The sequence below is a fragment of the Trifolium pratense genome, linkage group LG2 (assembly GCF_020283565.1).
Source record: "Trifolium pratense cultivar HEN17-A07 linkage group LG2, ARS_RC_1.1, whole genome shotgun sequence".
NCBI lineage: Eukaryota > Viridiplantae > Streptophyta > Magnoliopsida > Fabales > Fabaceae > Trifolium > Trifolium pratense.
The window spans coordinates 37,483,822-37,503,350 of record NC_060060.1 but is presented as its reverse complement, the minus strand read 5'-3'; the positions used below and the strand labels follow the sequence as shown (position 1 = coordinate 37,503,350).

General features: G+C 32.2%; 3 protein-coding genes across 3 annotated transcripts; 1 reads left to right on the top strand and 2 right to left on the bottom strand.

The window, feature by feature from the left end:
- Positions 1-328: 328 nt before the first annotated feature.
- LOC123906070 (homeobox-leucine zipper protein HAT22-like) lies at positions 329-2,409 on the bottom strand. Its single transcript, XM_045955917.1, has 3 exons — positions 1,755-2,409; positions 1,141-1,220; positions 329-797 (listed from the first exon to the last, which is right to left on the bottom strand). Exons 1-3 carry the CDS (start codon positions 2,124-2,126, stop codon positions 584-586), a joined length of 666 nt encoding a protein of 221 aa, XP_045811873.1. The 5' UTR covers positions 2,127-2,409; the 3' UTR covers positions 329-583.
- Positions 2,410-12,346: 9,937 nt separating this feature from the next.
- LOC123906069 lies at positions 12,347-13,385 on the top strand. Its single transcript, XM_045955916.1, has 2 exons — positions 12,347-12,733; positions 13,091-13,385. Exons 1-2 carry the CDS (start codon positions 12,548-12,550, stop codon positions 13,241-13,243), a joined length of 339 nt encoding a protein of 112 aa, XP_045811872.1. The 5' UTR covers positions 12,347-12,547; the 3' UTR covers positions 13,244-13,385.
- Positions 13,386-13,590: 205 nt separating this feature from the next.
- LOC123906068 lies at positions 13,591-19,048 on the bottom strand. The gene is made up of 3 exons (XM_045955915.1): positions 18,461-19,048; positions 16,238-17,488; positions 13,591-14,215 (listed from the first exon to the last, which is right to left on the bottom strand). Exons 1-3 carry the CDS (start codon positions 18,955-18,957, stop codon positions 13,609-13,611), a joined length of 2,355 nt encoding a protein of 784 aa, XP_045811871.1. The 5' UTR covers positions 18,958-19,048; the 3' UTR covers positions 13,591-13,608.
- Between the last annotated feature and the right edge of the window lie 481 nt (positions 19,049-19,529).

Below are 19,529 nucleotides of genomic sequence, written 5' to 3'. Positions count from 1 at the left end.
ATGATTTAATGATAAAGAAAGATATCAAGAACCAAGTTTTTATAATAAGAATAATATATATAGTGATACATATATAGGATAGGATTAATTGAATCATATCGTTGACAAAATCCTATCTATATAGCTAAGATTCATTATTCCAAACTTTAACCCTAGTTACTAATTAGTAAGTGGACTAACTTATAAAGAATTATTGTTTGATTTATCTCTTTGAGTTTCAACCATTCAAACACTTATTCCTTATCTACACTCTATAAATATGTATGGCACATATAGCTTCAATATTGAATCAAATAATTAACAAAACAATTTCTTTACAAAAAAAAAATTAAAATAAATAGTGAGTTAATATTTTGTTGTGATATTATATGTCAATAAGATAACAATTATAAAAAAAATTAACAATTAAGCTACACGTGTCTAAACAACGTCCCAAATTCCATATACCTAATGTGAGGACTAGGACATGCACGTGTTTTCTTTTCTTGTGATTATTTGCTATAGCTTTGTATTGATTAAGAAGTAATCAAACATGTAATTATCAATTTTCCACCTCTAATTCCAATTTATAATTAACTATGAATTAATTGTTGTTCTCTAGTTCATTGAGCTTGAACAATTTGTGGTCGCAAGAAGAGCACATTTTGGGTTTTGATGGAGTACGTTGAGGGCATAATGGAGATTGTACAAGTTTGAGTTCCTGCAATTCCTTCTTCAATCTTCTATTCTCATCACTTAGATTTTGACAATGTTTTTTCAACAATTCATAATCCACTTCTGTCTGCTTCAGCTTCGTCCTGTTATATATTTACGAAATTTTACGTTATATATATACTAGCTACTACTATATAGTCAACTTAATTTATGAAAATTAATTTATTTTTTTGACTAAATTTATGAAAATTAAATAGTAGTAATCGATATGTATATACTCCTATGTAGTCAACAAAATAGTTAAATTAAATTAAATGGTTGATATATAGAGTTACAAAACCCAGAAAGTATAAAGAAAAATTAATGATTAATTAATAGATAAATAAGTACGTAATTAACAACTTAATTAGTTACTAGTATTTCTTTTACAAGAATTAACAACTTATTTTTATAAGATCAAAGAATTGGAATCACAAATTAACGTACCTTGCTCTCCTATTTTGAAACCAAACTTCGATTTGTCTAGTCTTTAAATTCAATTGGTCAGCAAGTGATTGTTTCTGGACCTGCATATATATCATCAAACCAAAACTAATGCATAAACACTTTTTCACTCTTTGATGAAAAAAATAAATTAAATTGTACAAAATGAATGAATAGACCATAGCGAGCGCATGCAGGGGTTTTAAGCAAAAGTTCATGGCCGCAACCTGGGTCACGACACAACAATTTTAATTTTGGGTTTGTTTAATATAGACATCTCAAAATTGGTCTAACGATGAACTTCAACTATTTTTAATTAGTAAAATAATGAAAACAGATATAATATTTTATTAAAATTTATTAAAAATAATAATATTCACTTTGAATCAAATTCATATTAGAGGTTGTTATATATTTTATGTTTCCAGAATTACAATATAATGCAATTTGAGAGTGCATCAGCCATATATTTGAAAGTAATTTTCCCCAATATTAAGAATTGTGAAGATAATTTTATATGTGTAACCGCTATATATAATATAAAGAAAAAGCTAAAAAGAGCAAGATTCTAGAAATTTATAATAAAAAGAGAAGGTTTGATATGAATGAATGAATACCGGATTAAGAGTGTTGTGGAGCTTGAAGGTGTTCTCAAGGATGGTTGATTGTTCCTTTGTGAGCCTCAGTTTCTTTCTACTATCGTTGTTGTTATTGTTATTGTTGTTGTTGTTTTCAGAATCGGTGCTATACGTTACATTCGGATAATTTTGTTGTCTCTCCAAGCTCAATCTTTCACCCTTCTTGATGTTGCTATGATTATTGTATATGTTCATGGCTTCTCCTTTAGGAGAAATCTCAAAAGCTAGGTCAAAACAAGCCATCAAAGGTTTGTTCACTAATTTTTGCTTCTTCTCCTTTTTTGCCACGTGTCCTCCTCCCAATCCAAGACATAAACCTGTGTTGCATTCTTCATGATCACTTTCTTCCATGGCTCTCTAGCTAGTTGTTTGTTGAGAAGAGAAACTAAGAAAATAAGGAATTGATCAAATTGTATATCTCTTAGTGGTATGTATTTGGGAAAATGATACTATGGTTTAGTCAAATAAATATTATTGGGAAAGTGGGAAGAGATAGGTGGATTTAATACAGATTTTATTGTTGGGGTTTAGTCTTCATCTTGGATATCATTTAATCTCAATCAGTTATTATTGGCCAACTTGTTGTTTTCATCACAAACAAAAGAAGAAAAAATAATAATATTGGTGTTACATTACATTAGATACATATAATGGAGTGGTTATATATATGCAACTATAATTATTAATAATGATATTATTAAAATGGGGGAAGAGAAAGTAAAACCATGCGTTAGACTTGACTTATGACCCCGTTTGGAAAACTTTTCTTAACGATGAAAGATACTAGTATTATATTTGAAAACTTTTTTTTATTTTTTTTTATTTATAATTATTTTCATATCCATAACATTTCTTATCATGATTATTCGTTGTTTCATACTAGTACTCAAATACGTCATGTCTTACCTTAGGATCGGCCAAATGAGCAAAGTAGTACTTCAATTTTACTCCCTTCATCTCAAATTGAATAATATATTTAACTGCTGTGTACTATTTACACATATTATTTTAACTATATTTTTTTAACGAAAGGTTGCCCCGACAAACTAAAAATAATGAATGAGTTAATGACCGAAAAGATAAAGTGATCAGAAGTTCGATTCCCACCGTTAATAAAACTAACAAAACTAATTATCAACGTTAATTGTTTAAAAAAAATACAAATGACAAAAAGAATAGTTAATAGTATAATTTAAAATTTGAAAAGATAATTAAATAAATAAAACATAATTGCTTAAAAAAGAAATTGAAAACATTATTTATATTTTTTAAATATTTGACGATTATTTTTCATTTTATTTTATTTTGGTCAAGTAAAAATTTGAAAATTATGTCTCGCGAGCTTAGCTCAGTTGGCAAGGACATTGCATTGTGGTTCTAGTCACCAGACTATTAGACAAAAAGAATCAACAATTATTTTTGTTATAAACAAAAACTATTTACTGTATTAATTTACCAAATAGTTAAAAGTATTTCCCTATTGAATTCGGTGGTACTTGTACTATGAATAATATTTAGTCGAGGGCATTTTAGAAAAATAGAGTGGCGTGAATTTCGTGACAATGATACATATGATCTAGCAACTGATTAGTGGATATAGACCCAAACTGAAAACATTCATTACGTTCTTAAACTATTAGCTAATCTTACTTACAGGAAACATCTTTGCCATTCATTTTACTAGATATTTCTGTCCACAAAATAAGATTGTTCTGTTAATTGGTTCAATGGTGATTGACGTTGAACTTGATAGGAAGGAACCACACCCACAGCTGCATTTGGGAGGAGACTGAAACCACTTGATGTCAGAACTCGTCCCGAACTCTGGACTACTAGGGCCCATTCCCCTAATAACCAGAGGATGAAAAAAAAAATTGTTCTCCCAAAACACAAACTGGCCGTACAGTTATATTTGGGCTAATTTAGTTAGCATGCGCTGTTATACAATTTGTAATTATTGAGGTTGGACCAAACTAATCAATTAATTTTAGAGTTTCTAATTGTCAATAGTAGCCAATTATTCAAGAAACGGCTAAAATGTGATGAAATGAAATTAATGGTACTATACTAGAATTACCTAAGGCAAAGGCAAACTGTTGCATGGTAGTATTAACTAACATTCAAAGCGATTTATTTATTTGTTCTCAATATATAAAAGAGAGGGTGGAATTGAAGGAGACTGATCCCCAATGAAGCTGCAACTGCCTTGATCATAATCATAATCATAATAATATAATTATATATGCAGCTACTTGCAACACACATGTCCATCAACAAACAGACAGGTCGACAAGAATATGAAATGTTTATTCCTACCTGTTACGGCCAAACAAGGAGCTAGCTAGTGCGAGAGATTTCACTTTCTTTTTAAGAATTTAGTCGTGAAATAGTCTGAACATGAATTTATAAGTAGAGAAATTTTTATCTTAATTATAAGTCGATTTTGTAAGGTTAAATTAGATTGAATTTAATTTTAAGATGATATCAATGTCTCATCCATAATATGTGGACCACCTTCTGTCAAATTTCTGCTATTAAATCAGTCATATTTATAATTTATATTAATGCATCAAACTTAATTGTGTTGGGCACGATATGTGCCAGATTGCTTCAAACCTTTCAAAGTCTAGTTCAACTTAATCTATTTTCACCTCTAATTATAATACTGCATTCATATATTCTATCGATGAATTTTTCTTTTTTATTTTATGATTGACTATTTACACATATTAAACAAATTAATAAAATTATTTTTACCTCTCTAAGGGCAAAAAAATAGTTTTTGGGTTGTTTGGATTTTCTTATTGATATCTTTATTGATGGGTTAACTCAGCATATGTTACTGGTAGAGTATTGCACTGTAAGTTTACCCTATGTATTGTAAGGTGTGTCTTCTGGATATCTTTGGAGAACACACAATTCATTGCAAAGAGCTTACATATGCTTCAAATACATGCATAACTTTCTTTGGGATGTCATTTTTATATCTTTAGACACACATGTGTTGGCCAAAAATTTAGTGTAACTTGTCAAGTACAGCAATTATTAGGAGTATTGCAAAGAAGTGTTTGTGAACTTCTTGGCCAAAAATTAGACACACATGTTTATTCCTACCTTTTTTTGAAGGAGTATTGCAAAGAGGTATTTGTGAACTTCTTGGCCGAGGGGTTTGAGGGTCATCACATTGGGCCTTGAACAACTACACATGTAAGTTGAACACCACACTTTAACCCAAAATCGACACAAGGAGCCGGATCAACAAGCATCGACTATGATACCACTGTTGGGTTATGAGGGGGTTCGGGGGATCGTCACATCAGGCATTGAACAACTACACAAGTGAACGAGACACCACACTTTAACCCAAAAACTTAAGGTGTTAGGTTTATGAGTTCTCTAACTTATAAATTATTCAACATTCACTATTTCATTCGATGTGTGACTCAACTCATACTTGAAATACCAATACATCAAACTCTCGATTCTAAAAATATTTGTAAGGATAACTAGATACATGAAAATGCAAATCAGAAGAATGGGTAATTGGATGTGAAAAGACAAATAAGAGAATTATATGACGATATATACTTTGTATTGAATTTAATGTTAAAACACTTCCAACTAAATGTTTGTCATGATTATGATGATCATTCGAGAAAAATAGTAAACATTTTGTAATCATGATACAGTGAAATTGGCAATGGCTTTACAACATGCACATGTTAAAACCTATAAAGGCAGCATGGTGTGTTTGCATCTGGCGGCACAGCCACCTATATTATAACTATTAACTACCAAAACATATAGTGCCGAGCTACCAATGGTACTATACTAATACCATTTCTTTCAATTCCTTCAACAAAAAAAAATAGCTAGTACATACTGATACTATACTTTTGTCACTATATGGTATTACCAAGCTCTTCGTCACTTATATCTGCCGCCGCCACCACTAACTCCTAAAAAATGCATTTCAAGTCTACGTTCACAAGTTTAATATTTTCCAACCATCGGCTAACGGAAGTGGTTATGGTGCATAAGTTTTTTCCTTATGTACCATGCATAAATAATGAAAATTGCTTAATGCGCCTCTCATATGCTTAGCGCGCCCCAAGATTTTTTTGCGCACCCCGCATTTTTTTTTTCGTCTCCCAAATTTTTTTCCTCCCCCAGATTTCTAGCGCGCCCCCCATTTCCAATTAAGTAATTACTTTTGATCCTTTGAATTACATACTATAAGAATCCATTTTAAATTAATTGTGTTGGATGATTATATAGTCATATTTTAATTTAAAATTACATACTAAAACATGTACTGTAATTATAGTTTAATTTATCACAATTAACATAAAAACTTAAGTACATCTAATGGTTTTGGAGTACAACACTCTAAAACCATTCCACAACAAAATAATTTTGACATGATTAAGTACATCTAATGGTTTTGGAGTACATATATTTGAAATCATTCCACAACAAAATGGTTTTGGCGTGATTTTAGTTTAAAATTAACTACTAAAACATTTAACCATGCATAATAATCTGAAAATTATCCCTAATCAATAAACTAAAATTCAATTAATCAAAAAATTTTAAAAAAAATAAAAAATCTGGAGGGCGCTAGAAATCTGGAGGGCGCGCTAAGCAATCTGGACTATTTATGCATGGCGCATAAGCTGCCCATCAGCTAACTAGTTGAGTAAGAAAAATTAATAGTTTTTGAGTGCATGTTTCGGTCTTAAAATGGTCTTCCAAATTGCAAAGTTTTAATCAAATATACCTCTATATATATGTTGTATTTATAGCGACTAGATTGACGATATTAAACTAATAATGAATTAGTTCAAATAAAAAGAGATTTTGGCTCTTTAAAAGATCGGAGATTCATCTTTAACTTACTCTTACGTACGGAAAAAATTCAATTTTAATGAGATAATTCATCTTATATATTTAACAAGTCCGTTCTCCAATAAAGTACTATTTGAACCTAACTTGTCAAACTAATTCTATGCTGTGACTGAGATAAATTGAAACTCCTTAACATATTCTTTTAACATTTTCTAGTAGTCTTATTTATATATATATATATATATATATATATATATATATATATATATATATATATAGGGGGCTGCTAATTTAGACCCAGTTGGGTCTAAATTAGCAAGGTGCACCTTTTGAGTTGGACAAAAATACCCTTTCTTTTTAAAAAAAAAAAAAAAAAAAACATATTGGCGCTGATCCAGTGTCTCGCGCCTACCGCAGGACCACCGTTACAGACCGTTGATTCCATCAGACGGCCAAGAGATGATCTCATCATGGCTGTCGGATCAATCAGACAGTCCAGATCATCCATCTCCATGATAAGCCAGCGCGTGCACCACACTAGATCTGCGCCTGGAGAGAGAAAATTTCATTTTAAAAAAGCAGGACACGTGTCAACTGCTGGGTGGTTGGCGTGTTTTTTTTTTCATTTAATACTTTAAACTCAATTATTTCGTTGTAAATTAATTTTTTATTTTTTTATTTTTATACCAAAATTCATAATTTTTTTTTGTCTACAAATAGAGACTTGGTTCGTTTGATTTGGACACAAAAAAAAAAACTCAATTTTTCACTACCTTTAATTATCTTTATATAATACTGTGAAACCATTTAGCTGGTAGAATGGTTTCACAGTATAACTCTCTGAAACCATTTTACTGGTAGAATGGTTTCAGTGAGTAATTTCTTAATTGTTTGCTTCTGAAACCATTCTGAAACCATTTAGCTGGTACAATGGTTTCAGAGCGTTGTACTTTGAAACCATTTCACTGATAGAATGGTTTCAGGGGAGTTAATTTTTAATTGTTTGCTTCTAAAACCATTTTACTGCTAGAATGGTTTCACAGTATAACTCTCTGAAACCATTCTTCCAGCTAAATGGTTTCAGAAGCAAACAATAGTTTTTAATTACCGTTTTATCTCATTTAATTAACGAAAAATAGTTTCAGGTCTCAAAAAATTTTATAAAATATACCAAAAGTTCCAGAATATTATCTAATATTTTATTAGAAACAAATAAAAAAACAATTGGTTTCAGAGTACAAATCTATGAAATTATTATTATTATTTGTTAAATGGTTTTAAATAATCAGCGGAATTTGTGAAAATAATTTCATGACTTGAACTAGGGAGAGTGAGGTACACAAGAGGGTTCTAAATAATTCATAGTACTTTACATAAAATTTTGGAAATTTTTTATAGAATTATAATATTTTTAATTACCTTTTTACTCATTTAATTAACTAAAAATAGTTTCGGGTCTCCAAAATTTTCATACAATATACCAAAATTTCCAGAATATTATCTACTATTTTATTATCAAAAACTAAAAAAAAAATAGAGCCTCCCTGAGGCCGCACGCGCCCCCACGCGCCGCCGGTGAGAGTGGGCGTGGGCGACGCGCACTGTTCATCGTCCCTCCCACCCGTTTTATGCAGAAACGGGTCGTGCGACCCGGTTTTTGACCCGGTTCGATCTCCCTCAATACTCAACGAAACTCGACGTTCCTTATATGGATTTTGATCGTTTTTCAATTTTACAAAGGTTTCCGGTATTAGTTTTTGAAATCGGCGTTCGATTCGCACGTAAAATGAGGTCGAAATTTGGAAGAAATTTAAAAAATGTAATAGTTGTTCTATTGTTTCAAAAAAAAAAAAAAAAGGTATTTTTATGATGCAAATTACATACATGCCCCAGTTGCTCTATTGTTTCAAAAAAAAAAAAAAATGGGTATTTTTGTCCAACTCAAAAGGTGCACCTTGCTAACTTAGACCTAACTAGGGTCTAAGTTAGAAAACCCCATATATATATATATATATATATATATATATATATATATATATATATATATATATAGTCTTAACATGATATGTATTGTTATAAGAAAAAATGAATTAATAGTAAATCTAAAATTATCAAAAAATATTTTAGACCTGTTATTACTTTTTTTTTACGGTAGACCTGTTATTACTGTTAGAATCCTAAAGTAATGTTGCTATAATTTATAACCCTTGCCTACGGAAATAAGATAGACCGGACTCATGATATTTGAGAGTTTATTTTGTCACCCTATCATTTTTTTAAACACCATTCGTTAAGTAGTGGACGACGTTTTTTCCTCAAATTTTTCATTTTATAACATCCGCTACTTAAGTAACATATAAATAAAATTAGGATGCATAAGAAATTCGTACGGCGACAAAAGAAACTCTCTTTGGTAGTTGATTAGCACACTTTGGGCCATGAGGGCTCGTGTATTGTTGCTACTTTTCCATCCTCAGACCATGTTAGGTAATCAACTGCTAATTAGATCCATGTGGTGTAGACCCAAATTGTGCAATTGATGTCTTGATGTTGATGTTTTCTCTCCCGACCCCGTCTTTCTTTTATATCCCCTAAAAATCTTATTTTACCTTTTGCGGTTTGAAAAAAATTGGTCAACTTATTTCGGTTTATACAAACCGAAATTTTTAAACATGGAAAAAAAAACGATTTATATAAACCGAAATAACATAAATGTTAAGAAAAGAAGAAAGATTTATGTGAAAATTCGTGTAGAGCTACCTGCGGTAAATTTAGCATATCTCTCAAAATATAAGTTGTATGCTAATGATTTTTAATCTAGTGTAAAGAAGACAAAATTTACTACATGATTGACACCGGAATTGTTAAATTTCATTAAGTATAGTATGCGAAGATCTACCTACAAGTTTGAGAAAAGGTTTTGCTCTGTTTCTGTACCAGTACCCATTATTTGGTCAAACTGAACCAATTTGATAGTTAACCCTCAAAACAAAAATTATATTTGTAATCTTGACACCCTAAGCTTTCCAACGAGTGGTCGTTTACTCAAATCGAACATCGTTTAGTATTTCAAATAAATTATGGAAGTTGAGGGTCTGATGCTGAATTTATGCAGAAAATCTGGAAAAAAAAATTTGGAATACAAAATTTCGGTTTTTATTAACCGAATTTTTTGATCATGACAAAAAAAATCGGTTCGTACAAACCGAAGTATCCCCAAGGGCAAAAACGGAAATTCAAGGGGGGTCGGGAGAGAAAACATCTTATCCTTAATGTTTCTGTTTCATTTTTCAATCTTGAAATGGGGTGGAAGATGTTTTCTCTTTAGGCCCCCATGGTTTTTTTCTTCTTCTGGAATTTACTTTTTTGCCCTTCAATAAAAATTTCAGTTTTTGTTAACCGAATTTTTCCTGAATTTGAACTAGAAAAAACTTCGGCTTCTGCGAACCGAAATTTTTATCAAGGACAAAATTGGAATATTTGAAATATAAAAGATACATCTATAACAATATATAAAGGGGATAAGGGAGTTTGGGCTGGATTTTTTTTGGTCCATTTTGCCCTTAACTTCCTTTATGGTTTTTTAATTATTCCATAATTGCCCTTAACTTCCTCTTTTTTTTTTTTTTATGGTTTTTTCATCTATATCTATTCTATACTATAATATATAAAAAGAATACATGAGTTTTGGGGTAGAATTTTCATAATACCAACATTACCCTTGCTTTTTTTTAGTAGCAACAAAAATCTTTTATTAACAAACTCACCATAACATAAAGCGTATCTTTTTTTTTGGGTACATAAGTTAGACACAGGCAGGCTGGCCCGCTAGTAGAGTATAAAGAGAAAACATCCGGGTGGAAAGGTGTTCATCATTACTTGGTATCTCTTAAACTCGTCAAAAAAGAACCGCTTAAATTATGAAGCATTGGTCAAAATGATCATCCATTAAGTTTTCCTGTTATAGTCTATGTTGTGATCCATTAACCGAAAGTGTGTGTGACCCTCCACGTTGATCTTAATTAAATTTGCTTATAAAGTTTAGACATCTAAGGGACTAATTTACCAATAAATTAATCCATATATAATTGAAATTGTTGACAAATCCTGTTAAAAAAAAAAAGAAAAAGAAATTGTTGACAAACTCTTACCACTTTATATATACATTAGTCACTTATGAGATGATATTGATGTGGGAGATCAACGTAAAATATAACACGTCAATTTAACTTATCAGATCATAGTCTTTGTAAAAAATAGTTAATGGTTCAGTTCGGGCAAAGAATTGAATTGAACCATAACAATAGTTCAAATAATCAGACCAAATTGTTAAGGTTTATAAAACTGAACCGAACTGTACTTATAGTTCTGTTAATCGGTTAACTGAACCGAACGGTTAAACACAACATAACTGTATGTATGGTTCAGTCAACCGGTTAACCGAACCGAACTTTTAAGCACAATTAAAAAAAAATGAATAACAATTAGAGAGCAACTTTTAAGTTTTGAGTTTTCGGTTCGGTTATCCACAGTTCGGTTCGGTTATTTACGGTTCGGTTCACAGTTAGAGAACTGACTTAAGATTAATGGTTCGGTTCGTAAACTTATAGTATGATTCGGTTATTTCTGATTCAGTTCGATGGTTCTGTTCTGTGATTCGGTTCAGTTAATAGTTAATAATGAACGGTCCTATGTATCACAATATTGAGATGTATCTATCAACTAAAAAATAAACAACTATTTTGACCAACTCTTACCATTTTAGAATCAATTTATCTGTTCACAAAAAAGTGATGGAATGTCATAAATTTGAAGGGGAAAAGTGGTCAAAACAGGGTGGTTTCTGTTTCCTTATCATGCATTTGTTCAAAGCTTCCATTTTAATTTGACTTTAATTTGTATCGTATCCATCAAATTTGTGGAAGTGTTCTCATGTCATTTGGTTCATGTTGTTACTAATAACATATGAGATGTCTTGTCACTCTCATCTCATTCCCTTTCAGTGTTCAAAACTTCAAGACATAAACCTTATCCAATCTTGCTCCACAATTTAGACATACATAACTGTCGATTGAAGATCATGCTTTGTTTGCATTGATAAGCATGAATCCCCTTAATGATTGAAATCATTCACCGGCATGACCTCGGGTTAGTTTGGTTCTCGACATATCAAAAACTCGAATACTAAACAACGGCTGCAGAACTAATAGATGTAAGTGGATACAATTAGATTTTGATTCCAAGTTAAAAACTTTGCAGCCACTTCACTAGTGACATCCTGTTGTATGCTTTAGATAAAACTAAATCAATCGTCAAAACGAAGTATTCCTTTCTACACCAAATAGAATTGAGTTTGTAAGTGCAAGTATGTCAAAACATGATTCCCATCTCCTTGAAAATGAAATATAATTGAGGTATGTAATAGTTTAAAGGATTAGAGGATCTGAGTCTAGAGAAAAAGTTTGAAGATACAAACAAAATATACAAAGATATTGAGAGAGGGTAAGATATGTAACAGAGATATAGCAGCCAAAGGATGATATATCATAAACCAGTCTTTATTGTTGAGGACAAGACATGAGTTGATGATGTAGCAGTATGGTTTCATTTGGAATGTGAATATACCTCTTTCACTATAATCATATCATATGAGAGAGATATGTAACCAAAATAATATCATGAGAGAGAGAGAGAGAGAGAGAGAGAGAGAGAGAGAGAGAGAGAGAGAGAGAGAGAGAGAGAGAGAACAGTCCAACATAACCACTAGAACTGTGGGTACGCATGTCAAAACATGTTTACCAGCTCCTTGATCAATAATTGTATCCACCTTATTTCTTTTCTCTCTCTCCCTCCATCACTTCCTTCTGATGCACTTTCCATGTGCTTCTTCTATATAATGTTTGAAGTGATCAACAACTTCCCCTATGGGTAGCAAAACTGATTTTCATCACATGATGAGTTCTTCAATCTTTCTTCTATGCTGCCTTCTCACACTCTCTTTGTATTCCATCTCCCAACACACAAGCTATAGCTATTCTCTAGATTTTACACCAGCAAGGAAGTTGAGCATGACAGCTCCTGGCCATGATCACAAATATCATGAAATACAGGTATGTTTATCTCCAATTAATCATCTTAAAGAGTAAATTGTGGAAAGATAAATAATAGGATGAAACTTACCGTAAAGCAAATTTCCTCTGCAAGACTTTTCATTCTCCTCCGTGCCTTCATACATCTTTGATTTGCTGCACACAAACAGTAGTGGATCTCAAACATTTGATAAAGATCAAATGACTTATATTCTGTACTTTAAAGCTGATTTAGTAAAATCAGAATACAAGTCGTATGATCTTCATTCATCAGTAGATATCCTTTCAAGTGCTTTCCTTGACTAAAGGAAATTGAGGTCTGTCATGCCCATCTTTCCTTATTGTTTCCATTTCTTAACATGAGTGTATAAAATGCAGGTAGCAGACGAGGGAATGGAAAGTGCCCCTGCTAATGCAGACTTCACAACACTAGAAATTACTGGCAACAGTTACAGTCCTCATGATCTTGTCTATCATACAGATTACCATGGAGTAACAACTCATCCAACTCCTAAGCATCCAAAACCATAGGCTGCAGATTTAATTTTAATATGTGAAAGATTTATGCAGACATGTATTGTAGTTCTTACAAATATATAAATGTAATGCACTGTGTGCTTGGCGAGAGAAAGAAATAGTTTTGTTTATATACTGTAACTGATTACGTGATTTATTTTGCTCATCTAGTTTGACCTATACATCCGCACATAACTTGTAAGCTATATATAGTTCACAGAAACATCAAACATACAAAAACTGATGAGTTTGTCACTAAGACGCTACTCATGTCAAGCATTCCAGTAGGTGAATATGATTCAGCAATTCCATGCAAAAGCAGGGAAAACTGAAATAAGTTAAAACAGCAGGGAAAACTGAAATAAATTAAAACAGCAGCATTACAATTTATTATGAAGTGAAATCATTCCATTAATATATTGCCTTCTTGTATTTTTATACTTCTGAAGAAGCATCCTGTGACTAGTTACAACATCCTCAAATACCACCTCACTACAAAACCTAGACTTCACATTCAGAAAAGCAGCTTCTAACTTGTCCTTGTGCTTGCCACACAGAGTGTGTAAATCTTCAATATTGAAAGATTTTTCTGTGTTGAAAGAACTTTTGGCTTCTTTTTCCATATGATGAACCCAAATCCATTGGAATTGTTCAAATGGATCTTTATTTTTCTGAATTGCAACCTCTACATTACTCAGCACTTCCGAGAAGCTAGATTCATTACATATTTTATCAATCAAGTGGAGAAAAGTTTTTCTCTGATTCTGAATAAGCTTATGATAAACATCTGGTGGCAATGATACTGCAGCAGTCAAACATGCTTTCCGAAAACTAGGATCGCAAGTGCTAATTATCCCAATCGCAACATGTAAAAGATTCACAGACACAAAAACAAGTTTTTGAGACAGAGAGTTAATGGAATCATAACATGGTCTTTTCCAGTTTTCACTCCAGCAATGAAGAGCAAAATGAGCTACTCCTTCCCACCTGTGTTTAGAGAGATATAGAATGAGTAAAACTTGGATATCTAAATCACCAGAGAGATAACAAGGTTTCTTAACATGTGCTACAATATTGTGAACATTAAGTAGCAAGTACAACTTTTCATTTGAAGTGATGCAGTTGCTCCATTAACAAAGTGTACACCCGTGTAGTGTTCAAAATCTTTTCAATCACCTCACTCATTTGCAAGTATAATTATCAATTTGAATTCGAATATAACATAACTCTAGCAATCAAATACAATTCAAGGAAAACAAAATTCAAACAGAATAACAAAAAGTAAACTAATGGTTAAATAATCTTTCCAAATAAAAAAAACCTTAGTCATAGCATATCTCTCATAAGCAAACATAGTCAAAGTTTCACTCTCTTCATGCGGGCTTGAGGACAAACCAGCAGGAGGATGAAAGGTTAATATTATTATACACATCCTTATCAATAGGGTAATAATTGAGGTAGATTAAATACTATATAAACAGGTCCATGAATCAGCTTTCCAAAGACATGGGTCTCTGAAAGCTTGGCCCGGTGTTCTGCAGACACACTAGTCTAATTTTTAATAATTGATTTTAGTGTGGGTCACTCCACATGCATAGTTTCAGTTTTCTGATTCAAAAAACATCTATCAAATGATTTTGTAATCAGTCGATATAATGCTATAGCAGCTATATACAAAATAAAAATCAATGTATTCATAATTCTTGGAATCAATGAAAAATCTGAGAAATAATTTATAAGGAACAAGAGGTCCGCCCATGATTATGGCCATCATAAGAAGACTGATGAACCTACTAGTGTAATTAGATAAGGAAGACCAGCTTTGGCTGGATAGGAAAGAAAACATCAAGATGTAAACATCAGTTCAATATAAGACTGTTTACCAACGACAGTGTGCTAGTAAGGATTGTCAACTGAGCAACGTAGAATTTTGTTTTCACGAGGTCTTTTATTTTTACACTGAGAAGAAAAATTGAAAATACTTAAATATGTTTTTGTTCCCAACAAATATATCACTTATTGTTTTTAGTCCCTGTAAAATAAAATTATTTGTTTTTAATCCTTACAAATATATCACTTTTATCTTTTTTTTTTAGTCCATGAAATATTTGTTTACATTGAAATTGATCCCTTATAATATGTGGATGAGTTGATTTTAGTCCCTCCGATACGAGCTACAGAAGAACGAAAATGAATATTACGGGGACTAATTCCAACGTAAATGAATATTACGTGAAATGAAAGGACCCACAAATTCTAAAAAATCAGCTGTGAACTGAGCTTTTGCTAATTTATTTACACAGGGTTTATCCATTAATCTTCATCAAGGAATTATTCCTTCTTGAAAGGTTCAGATCGACTTAAAATGTTGTAAATTACTTGTCTATTCGTTTATCTTTGCACCTCGCAGTCTTTACATTTCAATGACTACTTTGCCTATCACATGATAGAAAGGAAAGGCCAGAATACTCATTCAAATTTCTATACAATTGATTTGGATACTTGCACCCAACATCCTGAGAGAGAATGAAATTCACATAACACGTAGATACATCTCATTATTTGTCTACCTATAGCTCCCTTGTCATTTAAAATATTTGCTTTAGAGTTCTGTTCTACTTATGAATAATACATACACATGCAATTATGGCATAGTTGAAGAAAGTCTAAAGTTTATGAAACTGAAACGTGAAAAACTATGTAACTGAAACTGCATTCATGTAACAGAATAAGAGAGAAAGTGGCAGATTCAGATTTGAACTTACAGCAACCATCATCTAGTCAAACATTGTCATTTTCATTGCATACCAAAAAGTATAATTAATAGAACTTAAATTTTATATGAAGAAGGAAAAAAGGACAAAAAAGAAAAAGCAAAAGAAAAGGGTCCATGGTAAACTTAACAAAATTGTAATTGAAAAATAACAATGGGAACTTCTATAACCCAAATCATCATAACTAAAGCTTGTTGTAACCAATAAAAAAATAGTTTCAGTAACATTTACTTACTCAAACAAAGGTTCAACCTCAATACTGAGTGTAAGGTGCAATGAAAATCCAGGAGAACCATCATCAACAGATTCGACACCATAATTTGTATAAGCCTCATGTGGAAAACCTCTGGGAATATACAATACGTCCCCCTCCTTGAGAAAAAACTCTCTTTTACCAGCTTTTGAACAGTCAACACCAGCACCACAAAGACTATCATATAGGCGAGGTAACATCTGACCGGGTCGAGAAAATACCGTCCACTTCTTGGAGCCAAAAATCTGGCAGACAAATACACAGTGATCATCAAAGTGACAAGCCAACCCCTGAGAATTAGGTGGTGTTAAGTACAAATTGGCACCTACTGAAGGTTGGCCAAACATAAGTGCTAATGTATCGGCAATAGCAGCAATGCTCTGATAACGAAACTCCAGACCACGCAGGGCAAGAGTATAACCCTCTTTATATGCTTGCTCACACTTTAAGACATCTTCGGTAGTTAAATACAGAGGTTCCTTAAGGCAGTCTGAATGAAAGTCCCGAAAGTAATGTATTTCCTTTCTCGATTGGCTTTCAGTTTTTACAACTCGTATATCTTGCTGGTAAATTATAGGACAACCAAGTCTATCTTTCACCTCAATTAGAAAATTAAGGATGTTTTGCTCCTCTGAAGCAATAGGAAAACAAGACACAAGACCTTGAAGAATTGAATGAAGGAGGGAAGGAACGCCCCCATTCCAGTTCAAAGATTGTATGAATGGGCTAAACATATCATTCACATTGTGATCCTCCGTTGTCCTTGTTAAAAGAAAAGGCAAAACTTCCCAATAATTTGACATAAAATCTTCAAAACTGGTATCGCTCGTACCAAAAAGACCTCTTTGTACCACTTCAAGTGGCAAAGAGTTAGTAAGTTGTGAAGAATTAATGGAAAGCCTAAAGATGCTTTCGGCAAGATCACTAACTCCAATGTTACTCTTACAAAGGTGTCCTTCTTCATTAGATTTCACAGCACCTCTGATTACCAAATGATGACTAGCATTTGCCCTTATCACTTTTAGAAGATTCAGGGATGCTTCAGAAAGGCTTGTCGGAATATCATGAAGTTGCTCAAGATCACAGGCATTTATAAGAACAATAATTGCACTGAGTAAAGCCACCGAGAGTTCATCTTCCCTAATCCCGATCTTAAGCGAGTGAAAATTTTCATTTCCCTCAGACCATAAACATACAGATTCCACACGCTTAAAAATCTGAAGAAACACAAACCTAAGGAAATTTTCAATATATATTCAAAACAACAAATGTTCAAGTGTAAGATTTTACTTTTATCGTTTATTTTTTCCGATATAGTGATAAATTTAAAGAACATGTTAGAAATAAAAGGATTGCAGGTTAGGACCCTGTCTAAATAAACAACTTACTTAAGCACTTATAGCATAACTTAATTAAACACTTATCTTTTAACTGTTTATGTATAAGCTTTTTCATAACAAAAGTTATTTGGATTGACATATTTGAGCTTATCAACTAGTACAATATAAGCACTTCTGAGATTGTTTGGGAAAGCTTATGGAAACAGCTTATGACATGTCCATAAGTTGTTATTAGGTTATTTATATTTATATAAGCTCTATATGATAGCTTATGAAAACACTTTATAGAGTACATAGAAAAAAGTTTGAATTTATTTTATCTTTTGTTATGGCAATAGCTTATACGTAAGCACTTATATGATAAACATTCAGGGCCCGTTTGGACTGGCTTATTTTTTAGCTTATGGAAAACAACTTATGCAAATAAATAAGCTTTTATGCATTATTATAAACTTTTCAAAGTAGTTTATGAGAAAACAACTTATAAAAATACAATTTTTGTTAGTAACAACTTATAAATTAACATAAAACTTTATTTATTTGCATCATAAGCTCGAAAATAAGTTGAATCCAAACATACCCTTATACTACAATCCCTTAATTAAGTTATTTATCCAAACAATAGCCAAAATAAAGTTAAACTATTTTCACATAAGCTACAAGTCGTTTTCATAAACTATGCCAAAAAGATTATGAAAATAAGCTGAAAACATTTCATGAAATGTCCATAAGTAGTTTTTCATAAGTTCTTCCAAAATCCAAATAGATTCTAACAAATTGTTATGCAAATAGATAAGTTAAAATTGAAATAAATAAATAAATGCAAATTAGGTACTAAAAGTGAATGCAATAGGTTATAGCTTACATTAGTTTGTGCAAGGCAGAGAATTTGAGAAGTTGCTGTTGAGCTGCAGCAGTGGTAGACAAATCCAAGACAGCATTGCAAGCAGAGAACTGAACCTTTCTATTGGGATTATTCAACAGCGAGATTAATCCCTTAACGGTTTCGGAATCGGTGGCGATTTCCTCGTTGATTTCGAGCGAAACGAGTGAGGCTGCCCCGATGATGTCTGCGGCGCGGCGTGCGATTTGGGAGTGTGTGGAAGAGAGGAGAGATGGAAGTAAGGCGAGGATAGGTGTGACGGAGGATTTGGAGAGGAGAAGAGAATGGTGAATTTTGAATAAGCAGTTGTTGATGAAGGAGGGAAGAGGGGTTTGGTTAGAGAGTGATGCGAGTAACAAAGCGAATAGGGTGTTGAGATCGGAGACCTGTTGAGAGTTGGATGAATAAGAGCGTTTTCTTTTCTTCTTCTTCTTCATCATCTTCTTAACGCTGCTAGATACAACTGCATGCTTCTTCATTCTTCTTGCAAATGCTCTCTTCTTTTACCTTACCACACGTTCCTGGACTTAATCACACATTTTAGACTTGAGGGACCAAAATTGCAAAATTATGAAATTTAGAGATCAAAAATACAATTAAACCTCTTTAGTAATTAGGTCTATCCAATTATGATTATTGACAAATTTATTTTTGAGATATGATACACAAAATTCTTAGTGAATTCATCATTCATGTGAGAATAACCAACAACGTTGTAACTCACTGTTAACTTTTTTTTTTTTTTTAAGACTCGGTATCCCGTCTAAAAATCGACTAATTTGAGAGGGATCAATCTGACAGTTCACTTGCGGGGATATCCATTTAAAGCTAAAGCCTCGTTTTATATGGATTGACCTAACATAGAATGACACCAGAAAATTTCAAATCTGAAACTTTGAGAAGAGCATTGTCCAAAATCCCAAGACTTCACTCTTAACCAATTTTGCTTTATTTTCAATTGATACTTTGAGACTGTCCACCGGTGATAATTATTACTTTGACATGGTGACTAATAACTTTTCAGATTTTTAATCATTCATTTTGCTTTATT